This window comes from Stigmatopora argus, chromosome 8 (assembly GCF_051989625.1).
Source record: "Stigmatopora argus isolate UIUO_Sarg chromosome 8, RoL_Sarg_1.0, whole genome shotgun sequence".
Lineage (NCBI taxonomy): Eukaryota > Metazoa > Chordata > Actinopteri > Syngnathiformes > Syngnathidae > Stigmatopora > Stigmatopora argus.
In genome coordinates this window covers 10,736,810-10,762,414 of record NC_135394.1, presented here as the reverse complement: position 1 = coordinate 10,762,414, position 25,605 = coordinate 10,736,810, and the positions used below count along the sequence as shown (strand labels likewise).

Below are 25,605 nucleotides of genomic sequence, written 5' to 3'. Positions count from 1 at the left end.
TCAGTTTGGTTTGACATCTGTTGTTATCTTACTTTGACAAGAAAATAGCCGTAAAAAAGATGTACATACTGCAATTGTGCACTTCCCTAAATGGCAACCACACGGTAAAGTCTTCTGAGAGTGTAAATGCTTGCGAATTCGTGAGGTGGGTACATACAGTAGGGAGGTGTTGAATTTAGTGAGGGTGACCTGCTAACCATTAGGTCACCATTCTGCCTCCACAGACACATTCTCTTTAAATATTGATTCAACAACGGTGTACTTATGCATGTGTTATATTTGTAAAGGTTCAATTTAACTGTATAAATGCACCTGGTGTTGTTATTCTGTGATGGTGGACACAATTAAAATGCGGGTTATCGCAGTTGACTACCATCACAAGCAATTAGACGTGAATTCCGTGATAAGCCTTCATCCAAATATCACCATCTAAAAATCTCAAGACAAGGAAAGACACAGTTGGACTATTTAGAGAGTTTAGAAAATGATAACAGTGATTACAATCATTTCTTCAGGGAGCCGTGGAGGAAGTGCAGGAGAAAGGGTTGGTGGGGGTGCTACTCTGGAATGTTAGGAATGCAGCTAAGACAAACACAAAAAGCCAGAAGTCCTGTCTTCAATGAAATTCACGCTTCCAGCATTTCCGCTAGAAATCGGACGGAGTAGCCGACAAGGGCGGCGGTTCTTTTCATGCTTGGAAATGATGACAGACAAGTTGCTGGCCCTACTTATTTGGCTATGATGCTCACTGAACTGAGGGTTCACACCATTTTGACTTTAAATTAGCGGCACAATGGTGAATGTAAAATACTATTTTGAATATAGTAGAATTTGACATGTTTTGGTAGGTGATATCTTGAGACTACCACGTGTTATTGCCAGGAATTGCCCAAAAAAATGCGAAGGAACCAGGGAATATCATCTGAAATTACATTCCGTGTTTTGGTCAAATTAGCCAGTGGTGGCACAAGTCATCTGTAATCTGGAGTGTTAGGTGAATGTCTGCAAATTTTAAAAATATTTTTGTTATAAATTGAAAAGTAGGTTGATATTTTGAGATGGCAGGGAAGACCATTCAGTGATTGCAGTACTGCTATATATACATGAGTATGTTTATTTATGAGTAAATAATGAATAAGTAGTAAACATAATACAACATAATAAGTACTCAACAACATAAATAAGTATGGAAGTGCACAAATAACAGCAATTAATACCCCCCCCCCCCCCCCCAAAAAAAATCTTAAAAACAGTCAGGTTTTTTTAAAATTTATTTTAAAAGTGAATGCAAGAGGCTTCCGTATATTTTACAAGCCCAATGGAACTAACTAGTAATCATATCAGTCCCAGGATCAACTTTTTCACATACACACATAGGCGATATTTAGGCTCCGCCCTCTTGTGACCTCACCATCCAATCACGTCTCTTCTCCTCTGGCCTCCACATTTTGCTTCTCTCCTCTACTCAGCCTTCCTTTTTATCCCTCCAAGTGTCCGGACCAAAAAAAAGCACATTCCCGAGGACGACTTACTTCCCCAACCTTCTTCCATCTTCCATTCATTCCTCTGCAACAAAAGATTAAGAAGACCAACTCAACATTCCTCACTTCCTGGTTACATCGTTCTTTTTTTTGTTCTACTTGAGCGCCTCCGTTGTCCAGACTTTGGACGGACCTTTGCTTTTTTTGCCCATTCAAACAGAGTAAACTGGTTTTCTTCCTTTCCAGTGCTTTTTTTTTCTCTAAAAAAAGAACAATACAAAGAGACGTTTTGCATCGCTTCCTCTTCCAACCGCGTGTAGTGTAAAGTTAAGTGGTGAAATCAGTCGACAATGGCAGGTTTGAACTCTTTGGATGCTGTCAAGAGGAAGATCCAGTGTTTGCAGCAACAGGCGGACGACGCCGAAGATCGGGCCCAAATTCTGCAGAGAGAACTGGACAGCGAACGAGAGCTTCGGGAGAAAGTGAGACAATTAACTTCTTGTCTTTTTCCCCCACTCGTTTTATGCATCGAGGCTGGTTATTTATAGCTGATGGGTCGTACACGTCGTGGCGTAGTGTTAGGCCAGCAATCTACTACCGTTATTCCGCTTTTGGAGTGGAATAAAACCGCACCATGGATGGGTGTGCGGGTGGGATTGTGCCACAATGCAAGGCGTTGGTTCCTTTCAGGGGGGACAAAAGTTGAGATTCTCGTGGGTGATTTGCGCATGGGTGCGATGCTCTGGCGTCAAAAGTTAAGACATTTTCATCTCTTTTTATGTCATCCACTTTTTTTGTTTTGTTCAAAACGGAATCCTGAATTCAAAGCTTCACTGATTTCATGTTAAACCCAAAAAGCTTTGAAAGGATCTGAGGTCACATTTGAATTAAAAAAAAATCTGTATACTATTTGCCTTGCTTTACACTTAAAACTCTCACCATTGCAGAATTCCATTTTTACCTTTTAAGTAGTATTTCCACATGGGTTCAGATATCTTATCAGGCTAGTGATGTGTTTCCATTGGTGATTTTTTTTTACAACGGTTCTCCCCGGGCCTGTGTGGGTTTTTTCCCAAGTACTCCGGTTTCCTCCCACATTCCAAAAAACATTCATGGTAGGCTGATTGGACACTCTGAATTGCCTCTAGGTATGATTGTCAGCATAAATGGTTGTCCGTCTCCTTGTGCCCTGAGATCGGCTGGCCACGGATTCAGGGTGTCCCCCGCCTCTGGCCTCAAGTCAGCTGGGACTCCAGCAACCCCCCGTGACCCTAGTGAGGATAAAGCGGTACAGAAAATGAATGAATGAATGAATGGGCTACCTACTTTTTTTGATCCAAGGGTTTCGTTAACTAAAACGATGGCTGATAACAGCACATAGAGTAAAACAAATAAAGGCACTAGTTGAAGTTGTGACACCACAACATTTTGCATTTTTCAATGCATATTGATTTTGTGGAATTACGACAGAAGACGAGTGAATTTTTCGTACACGGATTTCATATTGGGTTTATGTGTGGACTCTATTTTTAATCAGTTTGTTGAAGCCATTGTCGACAGTTTAGGGAGCAGTTTTGCACTAGAATGGACAAAAAAGTTAATGTGGAAGCCAATAATTATACCGTTGAGCACATTAGTGTAGATTGTGGTTGTCACATCTGCCTCAAGTGCTGAGCTTAGGGGTTTAAATATCGGCCTTGACCTTTCTACATGGTATTTGGATGTTCACCAGAACTTGCTTGATGCCCAAAATTTGTTAGGTTAAATATATACTAATGGGGGTCTTTTGTATATTCTTACTGGTTGAGGCAAATCGGGTTATCCAGATACCACAGGTGGTTTGTCACTATGCGCTTGGTGACCAAATGGTGAGAAGACATGGACTTGCAGAAACACGTCTGAGTATCCACTGACAGAAATACTCTGAAAGATGCTTCCTCTTTCAAAACGAGTGACTGTTTCGTAAATGACTCATTCTTCTTTTTAATGGGCCACTGACCTGCCTCTTGACACGACTCACGTAAGGGCTTTTATGAGTTCACAGTAGAAAAGTCAGGAGAATGGAATTGCTTAGCTAGCGCACTTGGCTAATAGTCTAGTGACATGTCGCAGTGTTGGGGGAGATTAATGATGTCACGAGTGAAGAGATTCAATGAGAGTAGGAGAAGTTGTGGTTTTAAGGATATGGAAACATGTCATGACAGAGCCCAGGTGGCCCTCCTTGACACTTCATAACTGATTGTTGATAGTGTTATAACTAGGTATGGGTACGTCATCTGAATTTTCCTTGAGGGACGGTCGGTCCAGTTTCAGGTTAACTGGGAATAGGTGTGATAAATGGAAATCAAACACATGACGTCTGGGCGTCAGACGGCAGCATGTACCACTACGCCACCGGTGCAGACGTCCGTGCTTATAAAGTGGAACGGAGTGTCAAACCCAGTGTGTGGCAAAGTTTTGCGTTTCCATATGTGAATAATTAGGACGACCTGAAGTTATCCTTTGGGACTAAAGCTTTTTCATTTTAGTACAGGGAGATCAAAAGAGGAATATTGCTGAGTGTTCATGTGATGAATCATTGTTTCACAACGTGGACGCAAGAGACACAAGCTGCACTTCTGGGGGAAAATAAAAAAGTACTGGGTCGTCGTTGTTGTTGTTCCAATTCCTGTGGTTTCAGATTTTTTTGAAGTATTGTTGACCAGTAATGCAGGGTTTGGTCGCCCGGAAGGTTATTGATAATTACCATTTAAAATTGTTGCTCAAATTCCCTAAATACAAACTGTGGATTATTATTTAGTCATACTTAATGCCCTATTAATTATTAGGCTAAAGAAAAGCTCCAAATTTCCCGTACTTTTATTGTGTTTTGTTGGAGAACTTGTTAAGATCCTGACTGACGTCTCTTCCTAAGGGGACAACTCATGTACATACAAACTCTTATACACTCACACGTCTGCTCAGTGAAACTGCTCAAGGCCATTGTTGGCTTTTATTGATGCGTAGACCGTGTTGTCTTACCTTGTTTTGTCGTGGACGTTTGGTCGCTCGGACCAAAACAACCGGCGACCAAACGTCCGGCGACCAAAAGTCCGGCGACGGTAATGCAGTGGAGTCTTAAATTTGACCTGCTTGTGTTCTTCATCGTTACGTCTGAAGATCTACTATTAATAGTAAGTACTTTGCATTTGATTTTTTTTTTACATATGGTCAAAGGATCGGAACTAGACTTCCCTTTTTACTTAAAGCTGCACTTTGTTTACCATAAAACATGCATGCTTTGAAACCCTTGGCTGCCCTGCCCAGGATGTCGCCTGACAAATCTGGCCTGCGCTTCCTGTCACTGTGGGCCCAGTCTCACAGGGAGATGAGGTGAATGCAATTCTGCGGCTTCAGTACAAAAAAAACAGTCACTCACTTAACGCTCAACTTTCGCTCTCTGTCTCCGACGGTCCCTTCAAAAAGAAAAAAAAAATTAAGCAGCAACTGGAAAGATTTAAGATTGAAATAAAGAAAAATTCCACCCATTTATCTTCCCTTTTCAACAACTTGGCAGCTACTCTACCCATAATACACCTTCAGTGCCAGCAGTCTGACTTGATATTTGGTCGTGGAATGCCAGTGGTGATGAACGCAGCTGTCATATAGAAGTGTCTAGTGGCTTCGGAAAACCTAGGGATGGTTCTGGTTAAGTGTGGTGTCTCATTTTAAGCAAAAAAAAAGTATTAATTTTTGGCAAATATTACTCTTTCAAAGTGCATATTCTCATTTGTAACTGTTTGTAAATGCAGATGAGCCTTTCATCACTGGCATGTTCAGAGTGTAAAGAGAGGTATCGGAAAGGAATGTTTGACAATGTAGTTTCATTGAACTTTGTTCTTACAGTCAGCTAATTGTTTTATTGTTTGCGAACGTTACCCTGACGTTGATTGTCAGGTTAAATACATTCCACTCCATGAAGTTGTTAACTAATCTCCCGGTGAAATCTATTACCAATTCATTTATTCTGTTTTAACACCAAAGGCGATTGTAGCAAGTAAGTTCTCATCTGGCAGGCTATAATCAGGACTAAAATACTTGAGACCAATCACAAAAGATCTGGAAGGAAGGCCAGAAAAGGAAACAGGAAGGGGAACAGTAGCCAAAATAAAACCACTGACTTATAAGAACCAATACTTCTGGTCAGTCATCCACAGGCTAAAGATGTAGCGAAGAAGTGCTGGATTCCAACTTTTGGGCATTCAAAAGTTATAAATTCCTCAATAGTATGTAGGTTTGAAGCATTTGGTGTTGTTGTAAAAGAATTAGCACAATGGCCTCATGGCACCTTGGCTTGATATTTTAACAATTCCAGTTATTTGTGTCACTATCAATCATTTACGCCCCAAAATATGCAGGAGTGGGTAGAGGAATGTCATTCTTTTCCATCATAAGCAGATCTTTTTCCCAGTGTTTGACAGGGTTAAATTGAAGTTGTCAACTCTTCTGCTGCACTGGGCTACTGCTTTTCTCACTTTTGACTTTCTGTGGAAAGAATGACTTCCTGAGAGCTCTGTTTTCATTGGAATTTCTCCCAACGGCTAGCTCAACTTTCCAAATATAATGCATATCAGTTGCGTATCGTCAGCGGGAGGCATTCTGGGGAACACTCCCACGTCGGTGGCTTTGTGGTGGCAAGATAATTATGTGATTATACCGACCAAGACTGTGTGATTTAGTCGAAATGATCTGTGCAGTCTCTGCCAGCAAAAGCCTGATTTACTCCTAAGCTTAAAGTTGTTTTTAACAGACTAAATTGATTGAGTGACTAAATATAGTACTAAGTACAGATATTCAAGAACTACAGATGGAGAAATGAAATGTGTTACTCCATCAAAAGCAACACATTTTTGTTTATTTACTATTAAAAATGTAGTTTTTTTTAAATGCAATGCTTGTTAATAGAGATAATTTATCATGCAAAGCAATCCTGATACATTTAATGGTTTGTTTTCAGCCAAAAAGGCAGAATTTAAACTTAGTCATGGATTTTTACAGGTTTGAAAATATAAGTTTAAGCATTTTTACTTGGACTTCAATCGTTTTTTTTTGCTCATTTGACCAAATGGTGTTATATTTTAGGACTGCTAAAAAAATTACAAATTTGTTCTATGTCTTACGGATACCGTTATCTTGGATTCTACTACCTAACAATGGTATTTAGTCACTGCCTGAAAAAGGCACGTAGAAGGTTTTATTATTGGGTTGTTTACTTGACCGGGGACATTTAAAAACCCTCAAAGACAGATTTATGGACAGACCACACAATATAAAATAGTTTTCTTGTAATGCAACACAATAAACAGGCATTCATCTGAATTCAACTTTGTAATCCGTTCAAAAATCTGTTCTCTCACACTTCTAGCTGTGATTGCAAAAAGATATTTCTTGGGGTCAAACTATAACCAGGTTGGTTAAAAAGCTTAACCATAGTTTTATTAAAACGAAAGAGCCTGCATTGATCTAGATAGAACCCCCTTTGAGCTATAAGAAAAAGCATACAGGACTAATCCTATTTACGTTGCTGAACTAAATTTGGTCCGATACGCTGACATCTTACAATACTCGTCTATATTCACGTATCGGTTAGGGCGCAACCACGGTCAGGAATAACTTTGACTGAACCACTGCGGCGTTGTGTCGCTTATTAGCCCACTGCCCTGGAAGCAGCTCATAATTAGATTGCTTTCTGAGTTGGCCTTGATTCTCTTAGTAAAAGTCTCCTCATACAGCGTATCTACCTAAACTGTATCTTTTAAGGTCAGTCCAGTTGGAACTGGACCTTATTCAAATTGAAGATTAGTTTACTGTCTGGAAACGGTTCTTCTTGGTCACTGAATGGAGTTGTATAGGAAGATGAGTGCCATACCATTGGTGCAACATAGCTGAAGTTGGACTACATTTTGTTCTGGGATGGGGATTATTTCACAATCCGCTGCAAAGTATAAAGTATGTACTACTTAAGACAGGATAAAAAAAACCTACTCATAAAGGAAATTTAAAACTGCTTCATTTCATTTAGTCCAATTTCCTTGCATTAAAGGACAGATTAGAACTTAAAGTACCACCGAATCACGAGTTATGAGCCATTGCTTTTATTTCCGTTGTTCTGTAGTTTTAAATTTGAGACAGCAGTAAGAGTTAAGTGTAGTCAATGAATAACTCATTAAGTTACTGGAATGCCTTCTTGTTGAGTTAAAGAGAATGACACACTTTTTGACATTTTTCTGTCGTGTACAGGACAGAGAGTGAAACTTAAATACAAAATGGGAACACTTACATGGAGAATATAGTTAACAGCTCATTTAATTATAACACGTTAACCAACTACTGATTTCATATGAGTTGGCCATGACCCTTAAAGGCATGTGTGTAATTCATAAATATTACTATACATGCAGTAGTTTAAACTGCAGTAAAAAAGTTTTTTTCTTCTAATCATCAATCTGTAATGTTTCCTTCTTTTTAAATAGAGACACAGCTATTAGTTAAGTCATTCTTTATCATTTGTTTTAATATGACAGTCTGTCATGTTCAGTTATGCTAGCCTAGCAAATATCAAATTTATACTTCTTGAAATTACTCAATAACAGCTTGTTAGTGGATTTTTCTTTGCCCGGTTTAAGCAAACTTGATTGATTATCTTAACCAGTTTGCTTCAATTTGAGTTTTCCATCTGAGTTTTTCTTTTCATTTGCATGTGTGTGAGCATGTCACATGTCAATTGGAACCATTGCACTTATGTTCGTCTATGTTTGAAAGGTGCAGTTGGCTTGAATAAGAGTCTGTCGTCCGTATGTCTGGGAGTGCTGTAATGCGTCTAGTCTCGTTGAACTAAAGCTCATGAAAAGCCTGTTTGTTTGTACTCCAACAACGTTAGTCCTTGCACACAATTCAGGAAGTAGTAGGTCATTTCTGTTATTTCAGGTTCCACCCAAGTTCTGTTCTCTTCAGCCAGATGTGCTGTCGACAGATGTCAGCCCGCTCAGAGTGGATTTGACCATGTTGAGCTGATTCGGGGCTTTTCATTCACCCCATGGTGGGAGGCTTTCTTCTCTTATCAGCTGCTAACTGTTTGAACACTCGTTGCCTCTGATTCGCCAGACATTTCCTGCCTGATCTCCGTCCGTATGGCCTCCCCCGGCAGCAGTGCCGCCGAGTCGGACTCCGGAAAATAGTGAAAGAGAGAATTAGGTGGACAGACTTTTCAACCAATGAAATCAACACAGCGGCAACATTGATTATTGCATTGCTTTGGAAAGGAAACCATGTCTTCATTAACTGAAATGCCCAACGGATCCAGTGACAGACTCACACCTCACTTACTCCATTCCTAAATTCAGCATAATCGGTACCAAGATGGCCAAGACTTGAGGGTTAAGAACTGGTGTTTTTTTAACCATGTCTTTCCTCAAACTACATAGCAATTGGATACTTTTCTTGGAGCCCAACTAGATTCTGTTCCAAATTGGGTTTAGATTTATTCTCACCTGAATCTTTTTTCACCACGTCTATATGAATGAAGTGGCTATTACCAATGCGAAGGAAAAGCTCTCGGTCTTGCTGTAGATTTGACTTCTGGATAGCATGACGATCTTAATAATGCACTGACCTACTAAAGTCTGCCCCCAAGTGAACACAGAATTACTATGCTTGTCCAAGAACTTTGCAGTTGCTCTCACCCCTAGAAGCTGACGTATGTTTTTAGTGCCTGAAATTTCACTCAATGGCAAATTGTATCAGTAAACAAAAAGACATTTTAAGATGGGCTACATGAGTTTCTGTAGAGTTTGTGTCAGATTTGTATATCTTTAAGAAGGTGGTGTATGTAGTGATAAATTCCCTGAAAAGTTGTTTAGGGTCTTTTTCCTCCTTAATTTACAAGCAGACGAGGGATGTCCATTTTCCCCCATGTGACACAAAATGGAAATCATGGTTTTGTTTTTGTTCCTGAAATGCCACAAGCTCAAAATCGAAAATGAAAGGATTTGGGGAGTAATTACAAAATGTGATTTTTTTTTTACTATCAAAATAATCATTCGAGGCAGACGTCGTACCTAATTAATTTCTGAATCTTTGTCTTTCATGTGGACTCATTAGTATGGCTTAAAATCAACATAGTGGAGAGGTTTTCTCAACCTCCCCTGTTTCTCCGTCTTCCTGTTTTAATTGCGGGGGGGGAGGGAACAGCATCTTGGATGAGTTAAGTTTAATGAATGAATGAATGACCAAATGTATCATCCCCCTTTTCCTGTGGTCTTTTTAGGCAGAGGGTGATGTCGCTGCTCTGAACCGTCGCATCCAGCTGGTGGAGGAGGAGTTGGACCGGGCCCAGGAGAGGCTGGCCACAGCGCTGCAAAAACTGGAAGAGGCCGAAAAGGCTGCAGACGAGAGCGAGAGGTTAGCCGCTTTCTCAGCACGACACGTACAATTTGTATGTTGCGGTTTGATGCACCCTTCACGTTTCTCGATACCCACAAATCAGTGCAAACCAGTGAATAAACTCCACAAAGTACAATTTGGGCGCTCATGCCATGATGTCATACTCCCTTTTGGAGTTGAATTGTTGGAAAGGGTATTGCAGTAGTTTAAGCAGGTTGTTAGAAAAAGCTTGCGCCGTATTTTCCGGACTATAATTCGCAGTTTTCTTTTTTAAAGAGTTTTCCCCAGGAGGCGCGACTGTGAAATTAAATGATAATATGATATAATTCAACCTTTTATTTTTTTTACATTGATATCAAGTTTGTTTTATTGTTCCTACAAAATGAACATTTTATATTTGTCTGCTCTTTTTTCTGAATTTTGTCAAGAAAAAATTCCCACAAAAGTATTACTTATGTTTCATTGAGCATTTTTTGGCTAGTATGACGTATACTCAGGCAAAAACTCAGTCTGAAAAATACGGTAATGTGTATACATATCAAAGGAAAATATAAATTGCTGTTAATTTACACCTTGAGAGAAAATATGAAAGAATATTTAGCAAGGATGAACAATAGGAAGAGTGTATTCGTGGTGCATAGTGTCGTTCTCCTCTTTCTAGCGGGAGTATTGAGAAATAACTGAGAGACACTGATCTAATTACTGATGAAGCATCTATTGATAACATCTCCATGTTTTTTCAACCTATCCTGCTGCAGAGGAATGAAGGTGATCGAAACCCGAGCGATGAAGGACGAGGAGAAGATGGAAATTCAGGAGATGCAGTTGAAGGAGGCTAAACACATTGCGGAGGAGGCTGACCGTAAATACGAAGAGGTCAGACAGAATTTTAAAGATTTAAAGATTCTTCCATTTAATTTTGGAGTCATCCACGTGGTTAAAAATCTCAAATTTTTCCCTCTAGGTGGCTCGCAAACTGGTGATCCTGGAATTAGATCTGGAGAGAGCCGAGGAGAGGGCGGAGCTCTCAGAATGGTAAAACGCTATTAAATACCGGGTACTATTCCTGTTTGTATTTGTAATACACCATTACGACCTAGTTGGAATTTAGGAATAACAGTCAAGTGTTATTCCTAAAATTATTAATGTATAACCGTAGTTTTGGATACTTAGTTGGGAATTATTGGCAATAATGAACCCTCACGCATTTTCCATGGGAATGTTCCATAGCAAAGCGAGCGACCTGGAGGAGGAGCTTAAAAATGTGACCAACAACCTCAAGTCCTTAGAAGCGCAGTCAGAGAAGGTAAGGAATTTCAAATGTTTCCTAATAAATTCTTTGTGTATGAGAGAACAATTATATGATCACACTGGAAATGTTGGGTAATAATATGGTTCTTGTGTTGTTCGTGTCAACAGTACTCAGAAAAGGAGGACAAGTACGAGGAGGAAATTAAACTTCTTACTGACAAACTGAAGGAGGTGCGTTTCATGTTATAATTGTGGTAATTTTTGTTTCCATATTGCTGTTTTTCATGGTTGAACATCACCTTGAAAGATATCATTTAATATATTTCCCTTATAATCAAATACATTGTATTCAATAGGGATGTCCCAATGCAGACGCTTTGTTTTTTTCAAGATTTCCTACCCCTACAAACCGATACACATATTTTTAGACCAGAACTAACAATAATAATAATATTTTTGTATTATAGTGAGCCCTGCTGGTATATGATTTTTTTTCTAATAATACACGGTTACTATTGTTAGTTTCTAAAGAGAAGTAGTCCTAGTCTGCAGACATTTTTGCCTCGTGGTTTTTATTTACAGAAGTCCAAAAAAACGAGGGTACTAAAAAGACGCGACAACTAGATCGGATGTGATCTTGTGACCGATAGTCCAAAAATAGCAGTATCAAGTGCTGATACAGAGTATCGGATCAGGCCATCACTAGTATTCACTAAATTTTTCTATTCATTTTAACATGCTGTTTGTTTTTGTTTTTTTCATCAGGCTGAAACCCGTGCAGAGTTTGCAGAGAGAACAGTGGCCAAACTGGAAAAGTCCATTGATGACCTGGAAGGTATGGCTTGATTTCACCTCTCTATGACAAAAAAAAATACTGTAGTCTTTTTTTGGTCCTTATTTAGGATGCTTTCATTGTTTTGACTGTCTGTTTGTTCATAGTCTTTCTTGGAGCGCTATAAACAATCATTCACCTATTCATTCCATCCTTCATGTTTTTCTTGCTGACTTTTGTTTCTCCTCCTCTTTTCCTTCCTCCTTCTGCCTGTCGCTCTGCTTTTCGGCTCCGCGACGCCCGCCTGTATTTCCTGACCTCCAGATGAGCTGTATGCTCAGAAGCTGAAGTACAAGGCCATTAGCGAGGAGCTGGACCATGCCCTCAATGACATGACGTCTCTGTAGACGCACGCGCTTGGCTCTTTTCTCAAATTCATATTCTCAATGTGCCTTCTGTCCATCTCATCAAACACCAATTAAAAGCTTTCTCGTTCCTATGTACTGTCTTCCTTCCATTTCCCACATCTTTCATGCTCAAGTATTCCTGTCAAACATTACCAGTGATGTCATTTAAACTGTTTTACACTCTTGTGCAAGAGGGTTGACAGAGACTATATGTTGCCTAAGGTGAGACTTAGTTTGTACGTCGTCTATTTTTTCCCCTTTTGAGTTGATTTTGTTGGTTTTATGGAAACTGGACAGCCACAAGATTGATTACAATTACAAATGATTAAGTTTCACCAATCTCGGTATGATTCTTTTATATGATGAAAAACAATAACAAGCAATTTTGGGGTTTTAAAGACAAAAGGACAACAAAAACAGTAACTATTACTGTCAATAAAATACAGTTTCTATGAAAAGGCTTTTTTTTATATTTAAAAAAATGCATTAAAAACAAACTTTGACCTACATAGTTGAAGTTGATAATAATCTTTTACTTGTATATTAGAAAGAAGTAAAGATAATGTGGCTCCATGTTTTTACTGTAACTGGGTATTATGCTTTGTTCAGAATTAACTACTCACAAATACCATATTATAAAATGCTTTTATTATTCCTACAGCCCCCAAACGCAAGATGTTCTAGTCGGCTTTCCGATATTTTCTTTTTACTCGCGTCTTTTTAAAAAAAAAATTAAACTAGACTTTAAACAAAATGGAAAGATTTACATTAAAACCTAATGTTGTGGCTGGTCAGTGTATATTATATTTTCATATTCTGACTTTTCCCTAGAAAAGGCATCTGCTGTTGTTTGCATGATAGGCACAACATCGTGGTTTGGATTGTCTGCATGTTGCACAATTTAACCAAAATAATGTCTGGAAGGAAAAAAAGATTTTGATGTGACAAAAAGCCACGCTGCGTGATTAATACGCTTTCTTATACTTAATTCCGTTTCACAATATTTGAGGCTTCATTGTCTCCTTTTTTTCTTTGTCTCTGCAGAAAAATTGTCACATGCCAAGGATGAGAATCTGGATATGCATCAAGTCCTGGATCAGACCCTGCAGGAACTAAACAGCTTATAAACACACACACACACATACACACACATATACACATGCACACACACACACATACACACACATATACACATGCACACACACACACATACACACACATATACACATGCACACACACACACATAAGGATGAGATGTAACATTCCGTAAATGTTCACTTCCATTCCAAAGCATTCCTTGTGGAAGGAGGGATTAACTCAATCTCCCTTGATGTTCTTTTTACGTTGTCTTTTTTCTACTATGGAATTTTGTTTTTAAGGAGCAAAGTTCAACAAAGTTCCTTCGAAACTGCACAAATGACCTCCGTACATTTTATTTTGACTTCTTTAATAGAAACCTTTCAAATTTACATGTTATGCCTACCAGTCACACTTGAGGCAAGAACAGACTGAAGTTTTGATCTCTTATTTTTCACTCCTTTTAATAGCAGCAAGAGGCTGAAGCGCCACGCAGTGGTGGAATTCAGCTAGTGATCACATTATCATCACATTAAGCACACTTTTTTTTTAGTCATAATAGACTTTTTTTTAGTCGTGGTACAATACAATTAATTTAAAAGTGTGACATATGTTTCCTAACAGGACGTTTTTTCCGATTTTTAAATCATTCAATGCTAATGATGACGGAACTTCAACTCTGTCTGACATTGAATGACTTAAAATAGACACTTTACGCACTAAATTGAAATATTCAAGTATGATCACTCACGGATCTTTATTGTATATAGTAGAATAATGTTAGGTATAATACTGCCTTCTTTTCTTTTAAATCACATTTTGATGCCAGGGGAACTCTGAAGACCAAAGAAAACTCACAACACACAGAATAACTTGACAACACCATTCTTTTTGTCACCTCGTGCCGGCCATTTAACAACAACATTTATGATCGAGAACATTTTTGAAGTACTTTAGTTACCGAATCCCATCCATGTCACTTAATAAATGTTTTACAGAAAATATGACTAATTTTGTTTTCGGGTGAAAGCACACCACTGGTTTGTGGTGGTTTTACAGTGACATGTAAAATGAGAATTCATTACTGGTAACTTTATAAGGATTTTCTGAAATTTGATTTAAGTGTGCCAGACGCATAGAAACTATATTTTTAAAATGTGAGTATGGCACACCACCTGTCAGATTATTATTTTTAAACATTTATTTGGAAATTCCTGAAAATGTGTTTAATCTTTTTTGGGTGGGTTTTCCCTTACAATTAACCCATCAAATTATTGATACACAATATAATAAATAAAATAAATTTAATGAAATATTTATGCAAATATTAAAATGATACAGATAAATGTAATAGGGTTTGATATTATTATACTTAATTTATTCAATTAATAAATGGGGATTTTTTTTAAATAATTAAAATGTACAATTTTACATTTCTTTGCACATTTATGCATCTTTTCCTGTTCAATCTGCCAATTTCAGAAATTGAATACCAAATTTTAATCACTCTCACTTAATATAAAAAAAAAGGCCCAACAAGAAATCCCCCCCCCCTTTTTTTTAAAATATGCCATCGTTTATTTTTCTTATAAAAGTAATTTCAAACAGCTGCAGATTACATGCTCTTAAAGTTTTTTGAAATTGAATCAAGTCAAACAATTTCGGGATTTCTTTAGAACATCGGTAGCAAATGGCATTATTTTTTTTCTTCTAATTTTCCAGTTAAGTATGTAATAAATCGTTAAATGATTTACTGGCTCGGTATCATAAGATGTAGTCGTTTTACAGGTGCATCTTTAGCCTTTGAGACATTTGAGTTTTTAATCCTGCCAGCCAGGGGGTTGTGCTGCCATATTTCCGTTTAGCATTGCTTCCTCCTGAAGACGCATCCTGAATGGAGAAAAGACCGTCTATACATGCTGCTCATAGTTTAGAAGTTGGAAATATTTGTGATATTGACAGATCTCACCCGTAGTAAGTCTGCATTTGCCACCGCTGGGCCTGCAGAGGATTAATCCACAGCCTGTACATGGCACCACTGTCTGGGCATGGCTGTAGATGGTGGTGATTTTGTAGCATCCTGCCATTTAAAATGGACGTGATTAGAAAATAGCATTTTGGTTAGTGACTCAGTGATGCAAGCTTGGCTTACCCATGCATTTGACATCCATGAAATAGCTATTAGGAGACTGCACTAGGCGTTTTTTCTTGTGTTGGGCCTTCTCTTCAGCATAGGTGCGGCACAATAGATCCTTTACTCTTGTTTTCTATAAGGTAAATAAATAAAGGAGTGCATGTTAAAGAAAGAGAGGAAAATTATGCCCTTGTTTTTAATGAGGCAAATGGAATCAAGACAGGAATGTGCCCACAAACTCTCGGCGCACACCTAGTATAATAAGCAAGACAAACAAAACAAGTTATCTTTCAGTGGTATAATTCGACCGATTTCCTATCAAGGAAAGAACTTTGACCTTGGCCAATCGTATTAATAACTGATAATGTACAATGTTCCAGACTATATGTATATATAGACCATTGTCTGTAGCAACTCTTTAAAAACATGTAAATACAAAATAGACACTTTGATTTTTTTCTCTTTTAAATAACAATTAGGTAAAAATCTTACTTACAGTCATTTTGCTCAAATCTCATTTTTTTCCCCTGAAGAGAGAATTAAGAGATAGGACAAAGAAAAAATATATAAGGGGGTGTCCGTGATTAAACGGGCCTTTTGTGGCCTTTTGGATCGGTTACGTGTTTATGTACCGGAGCTGATGGAGCAGGCGGGGTTGACTTGCCACAAAACAGCCGGTTTAACTAGTTAATGAACATCCTTATTGTATAATTTCATTTCTTATTTTCCAAAGAAAAAAATATATCATTTGATTCTGCAGCAATTAGCAGGTGTTCTAATTATAAAATTTTCTTTAGATTTTTCATCCCGGTGCACAAGTGGTGAGTGAGCCGGCCTCACAGTTCTGGGGTCGAGGGTTTGATCTCAGATTGGTCCCACTGTGTGGAGTGTCGGGGACTTTGCTGGCAGAAATTTGTATGCAATAACATTTATATCTTGTTATTTCACACCAGTGGAGAATTTAAGTCGATTTTGTCAAACTAAGGAAGAAAAACAATGAAGTATTTGGGGAAAAATATATATTACACATATATTTTTTGATAGTAATCAAATTTGGGGATATTTTTTAATTTAAAATATCTGTTTTAATAATGCTATTGTAAAGTGGATAAGTGAAATACTGTACAGCTATCTTAAACATTTGAATGAACATAGTAACGAAGTATTTGTACCCCGTTACTTCCGCCCGCTGCATTTTGAGCAGGTCCAACCCGGATTTCCGGACACACAAGAACACCGGAAACTGACAGTTATTCTGACCAATCCGCAACCCGTGGAGGGCCCGTGACGTCATAAGGGGCGGGATATCCGCAGCGGTAAAGCTGTAGCTAATAACATGGCGAAGACTTACGACTACTTGTTCAAACTACTTTTAATCGGCGACTCCGGTGTCGGGAAGACGTGCGTGCTGTTCAGGTTTTCCGAGGATGCCTTCAACTCGACATTCATCTCCACCATAGGTGAGTACGTGTCGAAGTGTGAGTGTGGCCGACGAATGGTCCGAGGAAGCTGCCCATCCCGTCAATGCTATTTTGCTGCTAACTTTTTGGAAGCCAGGAAGCAGCTCGCCGATGGCACTTTTCCCGACCAAACCTCGACTTCCAAAGTCCGAACCAAAAGCCCATTTAGTATAAAACACCGACCCGTCCCCCAAAGAACGTGACATTAAATGTACCCCACGAAAAAAGCCATATCCTGACTGGCTAAAGCTAATGGCTAGCTCAATTAGCAGTATCATTTTTCTCAAGACAAGCTGAGTACTGAACCCGAGCCCAAGTTCTACGTAAATCACGCATCAAATCACCCAAAGACGCCACTGTCTTTACTTTTTGGTCATATTGTGGTATTTCCTAGGAATTGACTTCAAGATCAGAACAATAGAATTAGACGGGAAGAAGATCAAGCTACAGATATGGTAAGATATGTCACACACTGGCTATCACATGGTGATATGCAAGCTCAGCTGTTGAGCATCCGGAGTGTTAGTTCATTTTACAGTTTCCCTTTTTGCCTTATCCCTACATGCAAAAATAATATACATTCAAACTCTGGATTTCATGACGTGCGTACCAACATATTCACTGTGAATGCATGCAGGTGCATCACAAAACCTTTTTTTCTAAACGCATGTTCGAATTTACACCGTTAGTATTTCTTATCTTAAACAATAGACCTATTTAAAAAAAATCTTACAATAAATGCGAAGAGTTTTTGGGGTGTACACGTTGACGTTTCTGCTGCCCAGACAGATATTTCATACATATTAGGTTTTTATCAACGAACACTTGGAAGAAGTTTGATTACAATATGAAACTTTCTATTTTTACATGACCACGAAACACTTTCAGTGTGTGCAAATGAAAGTATGAGTTGAACCTTGCAATGTAAATCCCCATTGGGAATACTTCCCTGTCCTAATTCTCTTCAGCGGCCTGTAATTCAACACTCAATTGAAAAATGTGTTTATTTGGCTTTTTATTGGCTTTCGACAGGCTTAGCAAAACTACAAATAGATTTGAAATGTAATTAGAACAATCCAAAATGTTTTCCCGATTTTAACTCCTTCAGATTTGAGCCTGTTTATTAAGAGAAGATGCAGATTCTGGGTTGTTTTTTGAAACTGAATGTTTTTCATATGGTTCCCACGCAGGGATACAGCAGGACAAGAGAGGTTCAGGACCATCACAACAGCCTACTACAGGGGAGCCATGGTAAAACGCTTATCTTGATTCTCATGGCTGCGTGTCTTTTTCTTTTCAAAATTATTGTGATGGAAGTTGAGATGACATTGGTTAGTGCTGCTGTTTTTTTTTTTAAATAACCGTGCAGGGGCTACATTCCAGACAACCCTTGCAATTAATACAATATACTATATATAAATATCCCCCATGTGTGATTTTCTAGCTTATTTTTTTCCCCCGAGGTCGCTAATCATATTTTTTACTTTCCCCCCCATCTGCTTCTGCATAAACTGTATTTGTACTGCAAATTGACATTTGCTCTTGTTTAAATATGGCAGGGCATCATGCTAGTATACGACATCACCAACGAAAAATCCTTTGATAACATCAAGAACTGGATACGAAACATTGAAGAGGTAAGGTTACAAAACGCACATTTCCCCATATTCAATATTAGACTTTGCTTAAATGCGACTTGCATGAGCAGACATTTTAGTTTCCTCCACTATTCACTCGATTTACTTTCAAAATTTTGGTAAGGAAGCACTTTGTAACTCAAACATTTTGTACGTACATAATATATTGCTTTCATTTATTGGACAAGGGTGCTACAAAATCAGAAGTTTGGGATCAAGTACTGTACTTTTTTCAATTTCTTATCCGCATCCCTCAACAACAATAGGAAAGGATCCAAAATTTCCCAGAAGTGATATGTAGGCTGTAAGTACCCTAAAATGGAAGCAAAAAAAACAAAAAATGCCAAATTAACTCTTGCTTGCTATTGATAACGATAGATTAATTCACTTAAATTGGATGTAGATGCTCATATTACACTGCAGTCACCGTCAATGCCAGCAAGTAAGTTTGGTTTTTGGGCCAAAAAATTAAAATGGTCTAGACCACGTGAGATTAGATTAGATTGGAAATTCCCTTGGTTGTAGTGTTGGCATGAATGTGGGCCGCAAACCAAACTCAGTTTGACACCCATGCTCCATGGAAATTTGCGCTTCTCGCTAACTTACCATCAACCCATTGTTTTTAACAACGTGACTTTCCTTCTGCCAGCACGCCTCCGCAGACGTCGAGAGGATGGTCCTCGGTAATAAATGTGACGTTAATGACAAGCGACAGGTGTCAAAAGAAAAAGGAGAGAAGGTTGGTGTTTCACGCGTATTTGTGCCAGGACTGGTTTTTAGTGACTATTAGAAATTATTTTATGTGCAATAATTATTATCTTTATCTAACTATACATTTACAAATGAAGAACCTTTTATTAAAAACACTCAAGTTAAATTAATGGAAAAAATACACACTTTACACCCATGTTTTTTTTCAAACTAATTGCCAGCCATTGACATGAATCCAATTCATTTAAACCAGAGAGTAGCTGTGAATGCTCATGTTCATGTGTAAATGCCATTGACCACGCTAGATGTCCAATCATTTTAGCTGCACACCCGATTCCACAAGATGGCGCCCAAGTTTTTATTGTGTGCTTGTGAATGCCAAGCTGAAAATGTGAGGCTTTTTTTCCTGCTTTGGGATTTTTGAAGTTGTCTCCTAGCGATTTTGTTCTTCTCTGTTCAGTTGGCCCTGGAGTACGGCATCAAATTCATGGAGACCAGCGCCAAGGCTAACATCAACGTGGAAAACGTACGTTCACGGGTCAAAAATACTCCCATTGATTCATGTCTGCTTCTCGTATTGATGTTTAAACGTTGTCGCGCAGGCCTTCCTATCCCTTGCCCGAGATATCAAAGCCAAGATGGACAAGAAGCTGGTGAGTTTGTGTGCAAAAGCAGACAAAATGGAAGATTATGTCCTTAAGCCATCATGTTGCTACACGCTTTTGTCAACCACTTGTCTGATGGTGCCGTTTCAGGAGGGCAACAATCCACAAGGCAGCAATCAAGGCGTAAAAATCACGGAACAACCCAAGAAGAGCAGCTTCTTCCGTTGCACGCTCCTGTGAGTCGCAGTCGGCATCCACCATCGATAGCCTTAACTTTTTTGCCCGCCACTGGACACAACTGGACAGAGCCGCTCGATTCTCTCCTTTGTCTTAACGCGTCTTCCTCTTTCCTCTTCTGTCTCCCCCCCCCCTCCCGTCTCGCCACTTTAAGCCAGTTAAATTGAACTTGGCGGCCTGTTACATAAGTGCTCAAGCCAATATTTTTTGTACAAGTGCTGCTTAAGAACAACAACAGGAGGTTTTATTCCATTTTAAAGGGCCCCAAAAACACACTGACACTCTTTTTTTTTTATTAGCTTTATTTCAACATTACATAGCCCAAAGTGACACCTTATTTTGTATTTCACTTTTTTTTCACCCTAGACACCATTTAAATCCATTAACGGGACCTCGGTGATTTGAGTTCTGAGTATAGTCGCAAGACAAAACTCTTAAGCCAAAGTACCACGCTAATAATCACCCCACCTGCCCCCCCAACTTATGACAACTCGTTACCGGTCGTCTAAACACGGGGGCTTTTGTTTCCATCCTCTCTTTTCAAGCTGAGACATTCCTTTTCGTGAACACTTCACCAGAGGCCAGTCGGCCTCGGCTTACTGGCAATGTTTATATTCATGGCACAAAAATGGCCTCCACTTGGTCGGATGCACTTCCTCCAACCCTGGCCCCCCAAAGAGGAAATGGTGCGACAGAAGCACAAAGGGGGGTTCGCAGCGACAAATTAAATCGTCTTTTCTTTTTTTAAATACATTTCTACTTGTTCCAGTTGCCGGTTTCCAAAGGGGGATTACGTACACGACTTTCGAGGGCCGCAAATCGGGGGGCTGTGCTGTAGCAGTATTTATGGCGCGAAAAGAAACAAAACAAAAAAAACAGGACATAGCACCAAAACGACAAAGTGCCCTTTTATGTTCTTATCAATCATGCACTTTTTTCCCCGTGTTTTTTCTGTACAAAAGACAAAAATATCATTATCGGAGTTGTTATTTCTTCACTTTTTTTTTTTTTACTGTATTTGCTGCAAGTCTTAACTGAAAGTAAAACTATTCATGCAAAACACAACGGCCAAGCACTGAAATGCATTTTATGGAATGAAGATGGCCAGTGTTTCAAGGCGCTTTCCCCCCACATTTTCCAGTAATGTGGACATTTGTAACGTCTATCCTTCTTATGTCTTAGCACAGCCATCTGAACTATGCATTCCGGGTGTAAACCAACCTCAAAAGAGCTTTATTTGAGAAAGGTGCAGAGTATATTTACTATTTTATTGTCTTGCTGTCACTCCAAATTCATATATTACCTGCAAAATATAGGAAAAAGATGAACTTTGTTTAAAATCACCTTTGTGATTCTCTTACCTGTGGATTTAAATGTCAAGCTTGCCTGATTAAAAAGGTTTTAAGCTTCAATTTAAGTGGTTATACTATTTTCTTTCCCAAGCTAAATTTAGATTGGATTGTGTGAGGAAATCCTGATATGATTCAGCAATTGTAAATAAGATCTGCAACAATGAAATACTGTAGTTTCGTAATTCTGATTGGTCTACCTACACACTTTCTGTTGATGTGTACTTTGAAAGATTTATTAAAAGATGGGATTGAAGGTGTTGACTTTTATCGTTGGAATTCTCCGTTTAGTCTTTCAGTGTCATTGATCATGAAAGATGTTGCATCAGGGGTCTGAAGCCATGGCAAGTATTGATCAAAAAGTCAATTGTAAAAGTAATAGCAGTAATTTAATGCTTTTCGGGAAAAGAAGCGCAGCAAAAAATCACACGTGGATTAGTACAAAGTTGTATTGAAGTATAAAAATGATTGAAATACACTGTATATCTTCATTAAATTAGTCAGAAAGTATTATGTTACATGTTTGAATAATGTATGCGTTTTTGTGAAGAGATGAAAAAGCAAATGTAAGTCAAACTTTTATTTGTGTAATGGGTATAAAATAGTTTATGTATACTATATTTATAAATTTATATTATTCTTACTTGGACACATATATTAATGTAATAAATCATACTGGTTCAAAGTAATTCAATTCCAAACAATGGAATTACTATTTTGTAGCTTCAAGTGAAATACTGTATTTCTTTTAACTACTGGGAGGTATCTGATAAACATGTGTTTCTCAAACAAAGTCATACTTTATTTCGTGGTGAAATTAGGATGGCCAGCCGTTTTAATTAGCAGCTTGCTGATGAACAGGTTTTATGAGTGGTTGAAAAACACTTGAGTTTCACAATGACGTCACCGCTCTTTTCTTTTTTGATATTTAATTGATGTATGTAAGTTGCATTAATATAATACATAGTGGAAGACTCACGAAGAAAATTTCCCGTGTGGTTGGGTGTTGAATAGAGACAGTCTGGGAGTCAACACGGTTGATGTTAAAAACCTTGCAAACTGGTTCTTGAATGTGGTTTCTCTTTGACAATAAGATTATCATGTGTCATAGACAGCACCCACAAAGCCTAAAAATAACACCAGGATTTGAAATCCGGTTGCCATAGGATACTTTTACACAGTATGTATAAGGAATTATATATACTATATATATGTAGAGAGAGCTAGTATGTTAGGAATGTACACGTTCCGATCACGTGATCGGAAAGTGGCCCAATCACGTCACTCGGGATAAGGGTTTTACAATACTATATTTGTGTGTGTGTGTATGTATATATGTATATATATGTATATGTGTGTGTATATATATATATATATATATGTGTGTGTGTGTGTGTGTGTATGTATATAAATATATTTGTGTATATATGTGTGTTTGTATATGTATATAAATATATTTATGTGTATATATATATGTATATATATGTATATGTGTATATATATATATATATATATATATGTATATATATATGTATATGTATATATATGTATATATATATACATATATATATATATATATGTATATACATATGTATATGTATATATATGTATATATATATATATACATATATATATATGTATATATATATGTATATGTATATATATATGTATATATATATGCGTGTGTTTGTGCATGTATGTGTGTGTACATCCCACACAACATTTATTTGAACATAAGCTAAAGGAGAGGTACAGTTTAAGGATAATTGTCTATGATGCTATAACGAGAGCATTTTTGATCTGATTCAACAATTGTATTTGTCTTAATATTTCATAAGTCCTCTCCTCTGTTGCTCAAGATGTGATGTAGGCTTTTTCCAAAATGTGTAATCTCCCCCTTGTTTACCTCCGTGATGCATTTGGACTCCGCCCACTCCAGGACAGGTTTGTTAAGGTGTGCTTGTCTGGCTGGCATTTCCCAAAAGCCTTTATCAGAGAGGGTGAGTTGCTTTCCTTTGCTTTGAAAAATCTCTCCTAATCATCTAAGATTTATTCTGCAAAGGACTAGAAACTGAAAATTAAATTGCAGTTCATGTAAATGCTGACTCATCTGTTTTAGGTTGGAATAACTTTATGGCTCCTTGCAATGTTTTTTCTTTGAGTGTGTTTAATATTTGTCATTTTTATTTCTCTTGTGTCAAAAAAAGAAGATTGTTGATTTCTCTCTTATATTCCGCAGGTACAGAAACCTTTTTCCAATATGACCGAGCTGAGTCAGCTGACCCACCCGCAAAATAATACTTTGTTTGTACCTGCTCGTTCTCAATCCACCTGGAAACAAAATGGAGTTGTTCCTGAATGGTTTCACTGGAGAATTACTCGGAAGTAAGTCAGTGGCTGTGTAAAACCACCTTTTCTGTGTACACAACATCTCGATTATCAGTATTCATCAGGCCTTTCTTGTCTGACTGGTAGGGAATTGTTTTCATCATAGCTCATGTGAAGCAGAGATATAACAGTTTGGGTTTTTTTTTTTCCATTGTAGTTTTGTTTTGACTTTTATTCTGTAATCCAGTTAGTTTTAATTGTTTTTTTTCCAGGCATAATTTCGATTTTTTTTATCTGTTTTAATTTTCTTGCAAAGATTCGTTTAAGCTTGGTTTTATTCGTTTTTGGTTATTAATGCTTAGGGTTATTTGTCAGACGCAGGATCAAAAGATAAAATGCATTCATTTATTTTAAATAGACAAAAATAACAAGTCTACGGCTGCCTGAAATGCAAATACAGCGACTTGGTATTAGTACAAGGTGGGTGTTTGATTTTTAAGGAGTTTTTTTCAAGGGATTTTTTTTTACCTAGTTGTGTGAACACATAATATAGTTTGAGTTTTTTAATTTTAATTATAGTATCTATTTATTCCAGGTCTAGCTTTTTTGGTTCCTTTTTCCTCGTACATTTTGATAACATTTGCATTACATTTCGAGCCTAAGGTGAGGTTGGCGGACCCTTATTCGCTCAATGGGCGTCATCTTGAGGACAGAGGAAATTCCCAGATGACTTTTCAATATAAAAAGTCTCGTCTGTGTGATTGTACGCAGGTCTGCAGAAGAGCTTCTAATGTCCAAGCCTCCAGGTTCCTTCCTCATCAGAGTCAGTGAGAGCCGAACTGGCTACACGCTCTCATATCGGTGAGTTTTTGTGATGAATACAAGTTGGGCGACCACATTACATAGCAGTTTTAAGGTTTCTTTCTCATGGTGTCGCAGCGTCAAGGGCTCCTTTCGCCATTTCATGATCGACACCAAGGAAGACGGCTCTTGCGCCATCGTGGGCGAGAAATGGCGTCATCCCAGTCTCCAGCAACTGGTGGAGTTTCACCGAAATGTCCCCATTTCGGCACACAACGAGGTGCTCACCCTCTCTTGCGGACAGGTGAGGACGCCGAATTGCAACAGTGGTGTGGTAAAAGCGTTAGGGTCGCATTCCCAACGTTGAGGCTAGTATTCATTTCTTGACCTTTTTTAAAATTAGGTTCCCTCAGTTGCCGATAACAAACCTAAAGAAGACAGTTCTGTCCATTCCAACAAGAGTGACATCCTACCAAAAGATCTTAACCCTCAACCTCAAAATAACACGGAGCATCACGGCCAAACAAAACCTGTCATGGTAAGTGATAGATCTGAAAAACAAACTGATATAATCTTACAGTAAGACAATTCTACTCGTCATACTTAAAAAAACGTTCATTTATGCCCTTTTCTTTTCATTTCTAAAGCCCGTTCCAAAGACCAGGAAGAGATATCTCACTGACACCACCCCATCTCCCAAGATTTCTTCTAAAAGTTCCCTCACAGAATCCAAAGCGGCGGTAGCCCCCGTGCCTCCCCTTGACCATCACGATGACACAAACACAAAGAGGAACGTGCCTTCTAATACTGAAGACCTTCAGGACATGACTTGGGAGCAGCTTTTTGACGACGCGCTCTCCGCTTATGACGACGAGGGTGAATTGCTACCGCAGGAGTATTCACCCCCTTCCCCTTTCGCGCCCGGGTACTGAGT

At 38.3% G+C, this 25,605-nt stretch overlaps 3 protein-coding genes across 5 annotated transcripts in view; all 3 read left to right on the top strand.

Annotated features, from left to right (window-relative positions):
- The window catches only part of tpm4a (tropomyosin 4a), a 41,598-nt gene extending 28,094 nt beyond the window's left edge, over positions 1–13,504 (top strand). Inside the window, exons 1-8 of one of the 3 annotated variants that reach the window (XM_077608271.1) lie at positions 1,423–1,963; positions 9,787–9,920; positions 10,661–10,778; positions 10,867–10,937; positions 11,133–11,208; positions 11,322–11,384; positions 11,919–11,988; positions 12,250–12,424. In XM_077608271.1, the coding sequence (XP_077464397.1) occupies positions 1,832–1,963; positions 9,787–9,920; positions 10,661–10,778; positions 10,867–10,937; positions 11,133–11,208; positions 11,322–11,384; positions 11,919–11,988; positions 12,250–12,332 (747 nt within the window). In that variant the 5' untranslated portion in view covers positions 1,423–1,831 and the 3' untranslated portion in view covers positions 12,333–12,424. Of the gene's footprint in view, positions 1–1,422; positions 1,964–9,786; positions 9,921–10,660; positions 10,779–10,866; positions 10,938–11,132; positions 11,209–11,321; positions 11,385–11,918; positions 11,989–12,249; positions 12,425–13,376 lie in introns of those variants that run through there. The other 2 variants (XM_077608270.1, XM_077608269.1) reach the window with 2 other exon arrangements.
- Positions 13,505–16,810: 3,306 nt separating this feature from the next.
- On the top strand, positions 16,811–21,798 carry LOC144078927 (ras-related protein Rab-8A). The gene is made up of 8 exons (XM_077607390.1): positions 16,811–17,003; positions 17,398–17,458; positions 18,194–18,254; positions 18,563–18,640; positions 19,290–19,379; positions 19,812–19,877; positions 19,954–20,004; positions 20,107–21,798. Exons 1-8 carry the CDS (start codon positions 16,880–16,882, stop codon positions 20,194–20,196), a joined length of 621 nt encoding a protein of 206 aa, XP_077463516.1. The 5' UTR covers positions 16,811–16,879; the 3' UTR covers positions 20,197–21,798.
- Positions 21,799–23,438: 1,640 nt separating this feature from the next.
- hsh2d (hematopoietic SH2 domain containing) lies at positions 23,439–25,603 on the top strand. Its single transcript, XM_077607581.1, has 6 exons — positions 23,439–23,542; positions 23,782–23,927; positions 24,642–24,731; positions 24,810–25,005; positions 25,075–25,209; positions 25,319–25,603. The coding sequence occupies exons 1-6, from the start codon at positions 23,456–23,458 to the stop codon at positions 25,601–25,603; spliced, it is 939 nt and encodes a 312-aa protein (XP_077463707.1). The 5' UTR covers positions 23,439–23,455.
- Positions 25,604–25,605: the final 2 nt, after the last annotated feature.

Coding starts and splice junctions, on each gene's coding strand:
- LOC144078927 (XM_077607390.1), top strand. CDS start 16,880: ATGGCGAAGACTTACGACTACTTGTTCAAACTACTTTTAATCGGCGAC. Junction 18,255..18,562: donor CCTACTACAGGGGAGCCATG/GTAAAACGCTTA, acceptor TAAATATGGCAG/GGCATCATGCTAGTATACGA. Junction 18,641..19,289: donor GGATACGAAACATTGAAGAG/GTAAGGTTACAA, acceptor TCCTTCTGCCAG/CACGCCTCCGCAGACGTCGA.
- hsh2d (XM_077607581.1), top strand. CDS start 23,456: ATGCATTTGGACTCCGCCCACTCCAGGACAGGTTTGTTAAGGTGTGCT. Junction 24,732..24,809: donor GGCTACACGCTCTCATATCG/GTGAGTTTTTGT, acceptor ATGGTGTCGCAG/CGTCAAGGGCTCCTTTCGCC. Junction 25,006..25,074: donor CGAATTGCAACAGTGGTGTG/GTAAAAGCGTTA, acceptor TTTTAAAATTAG/GTTCCCTCAGTTGCCGATAA.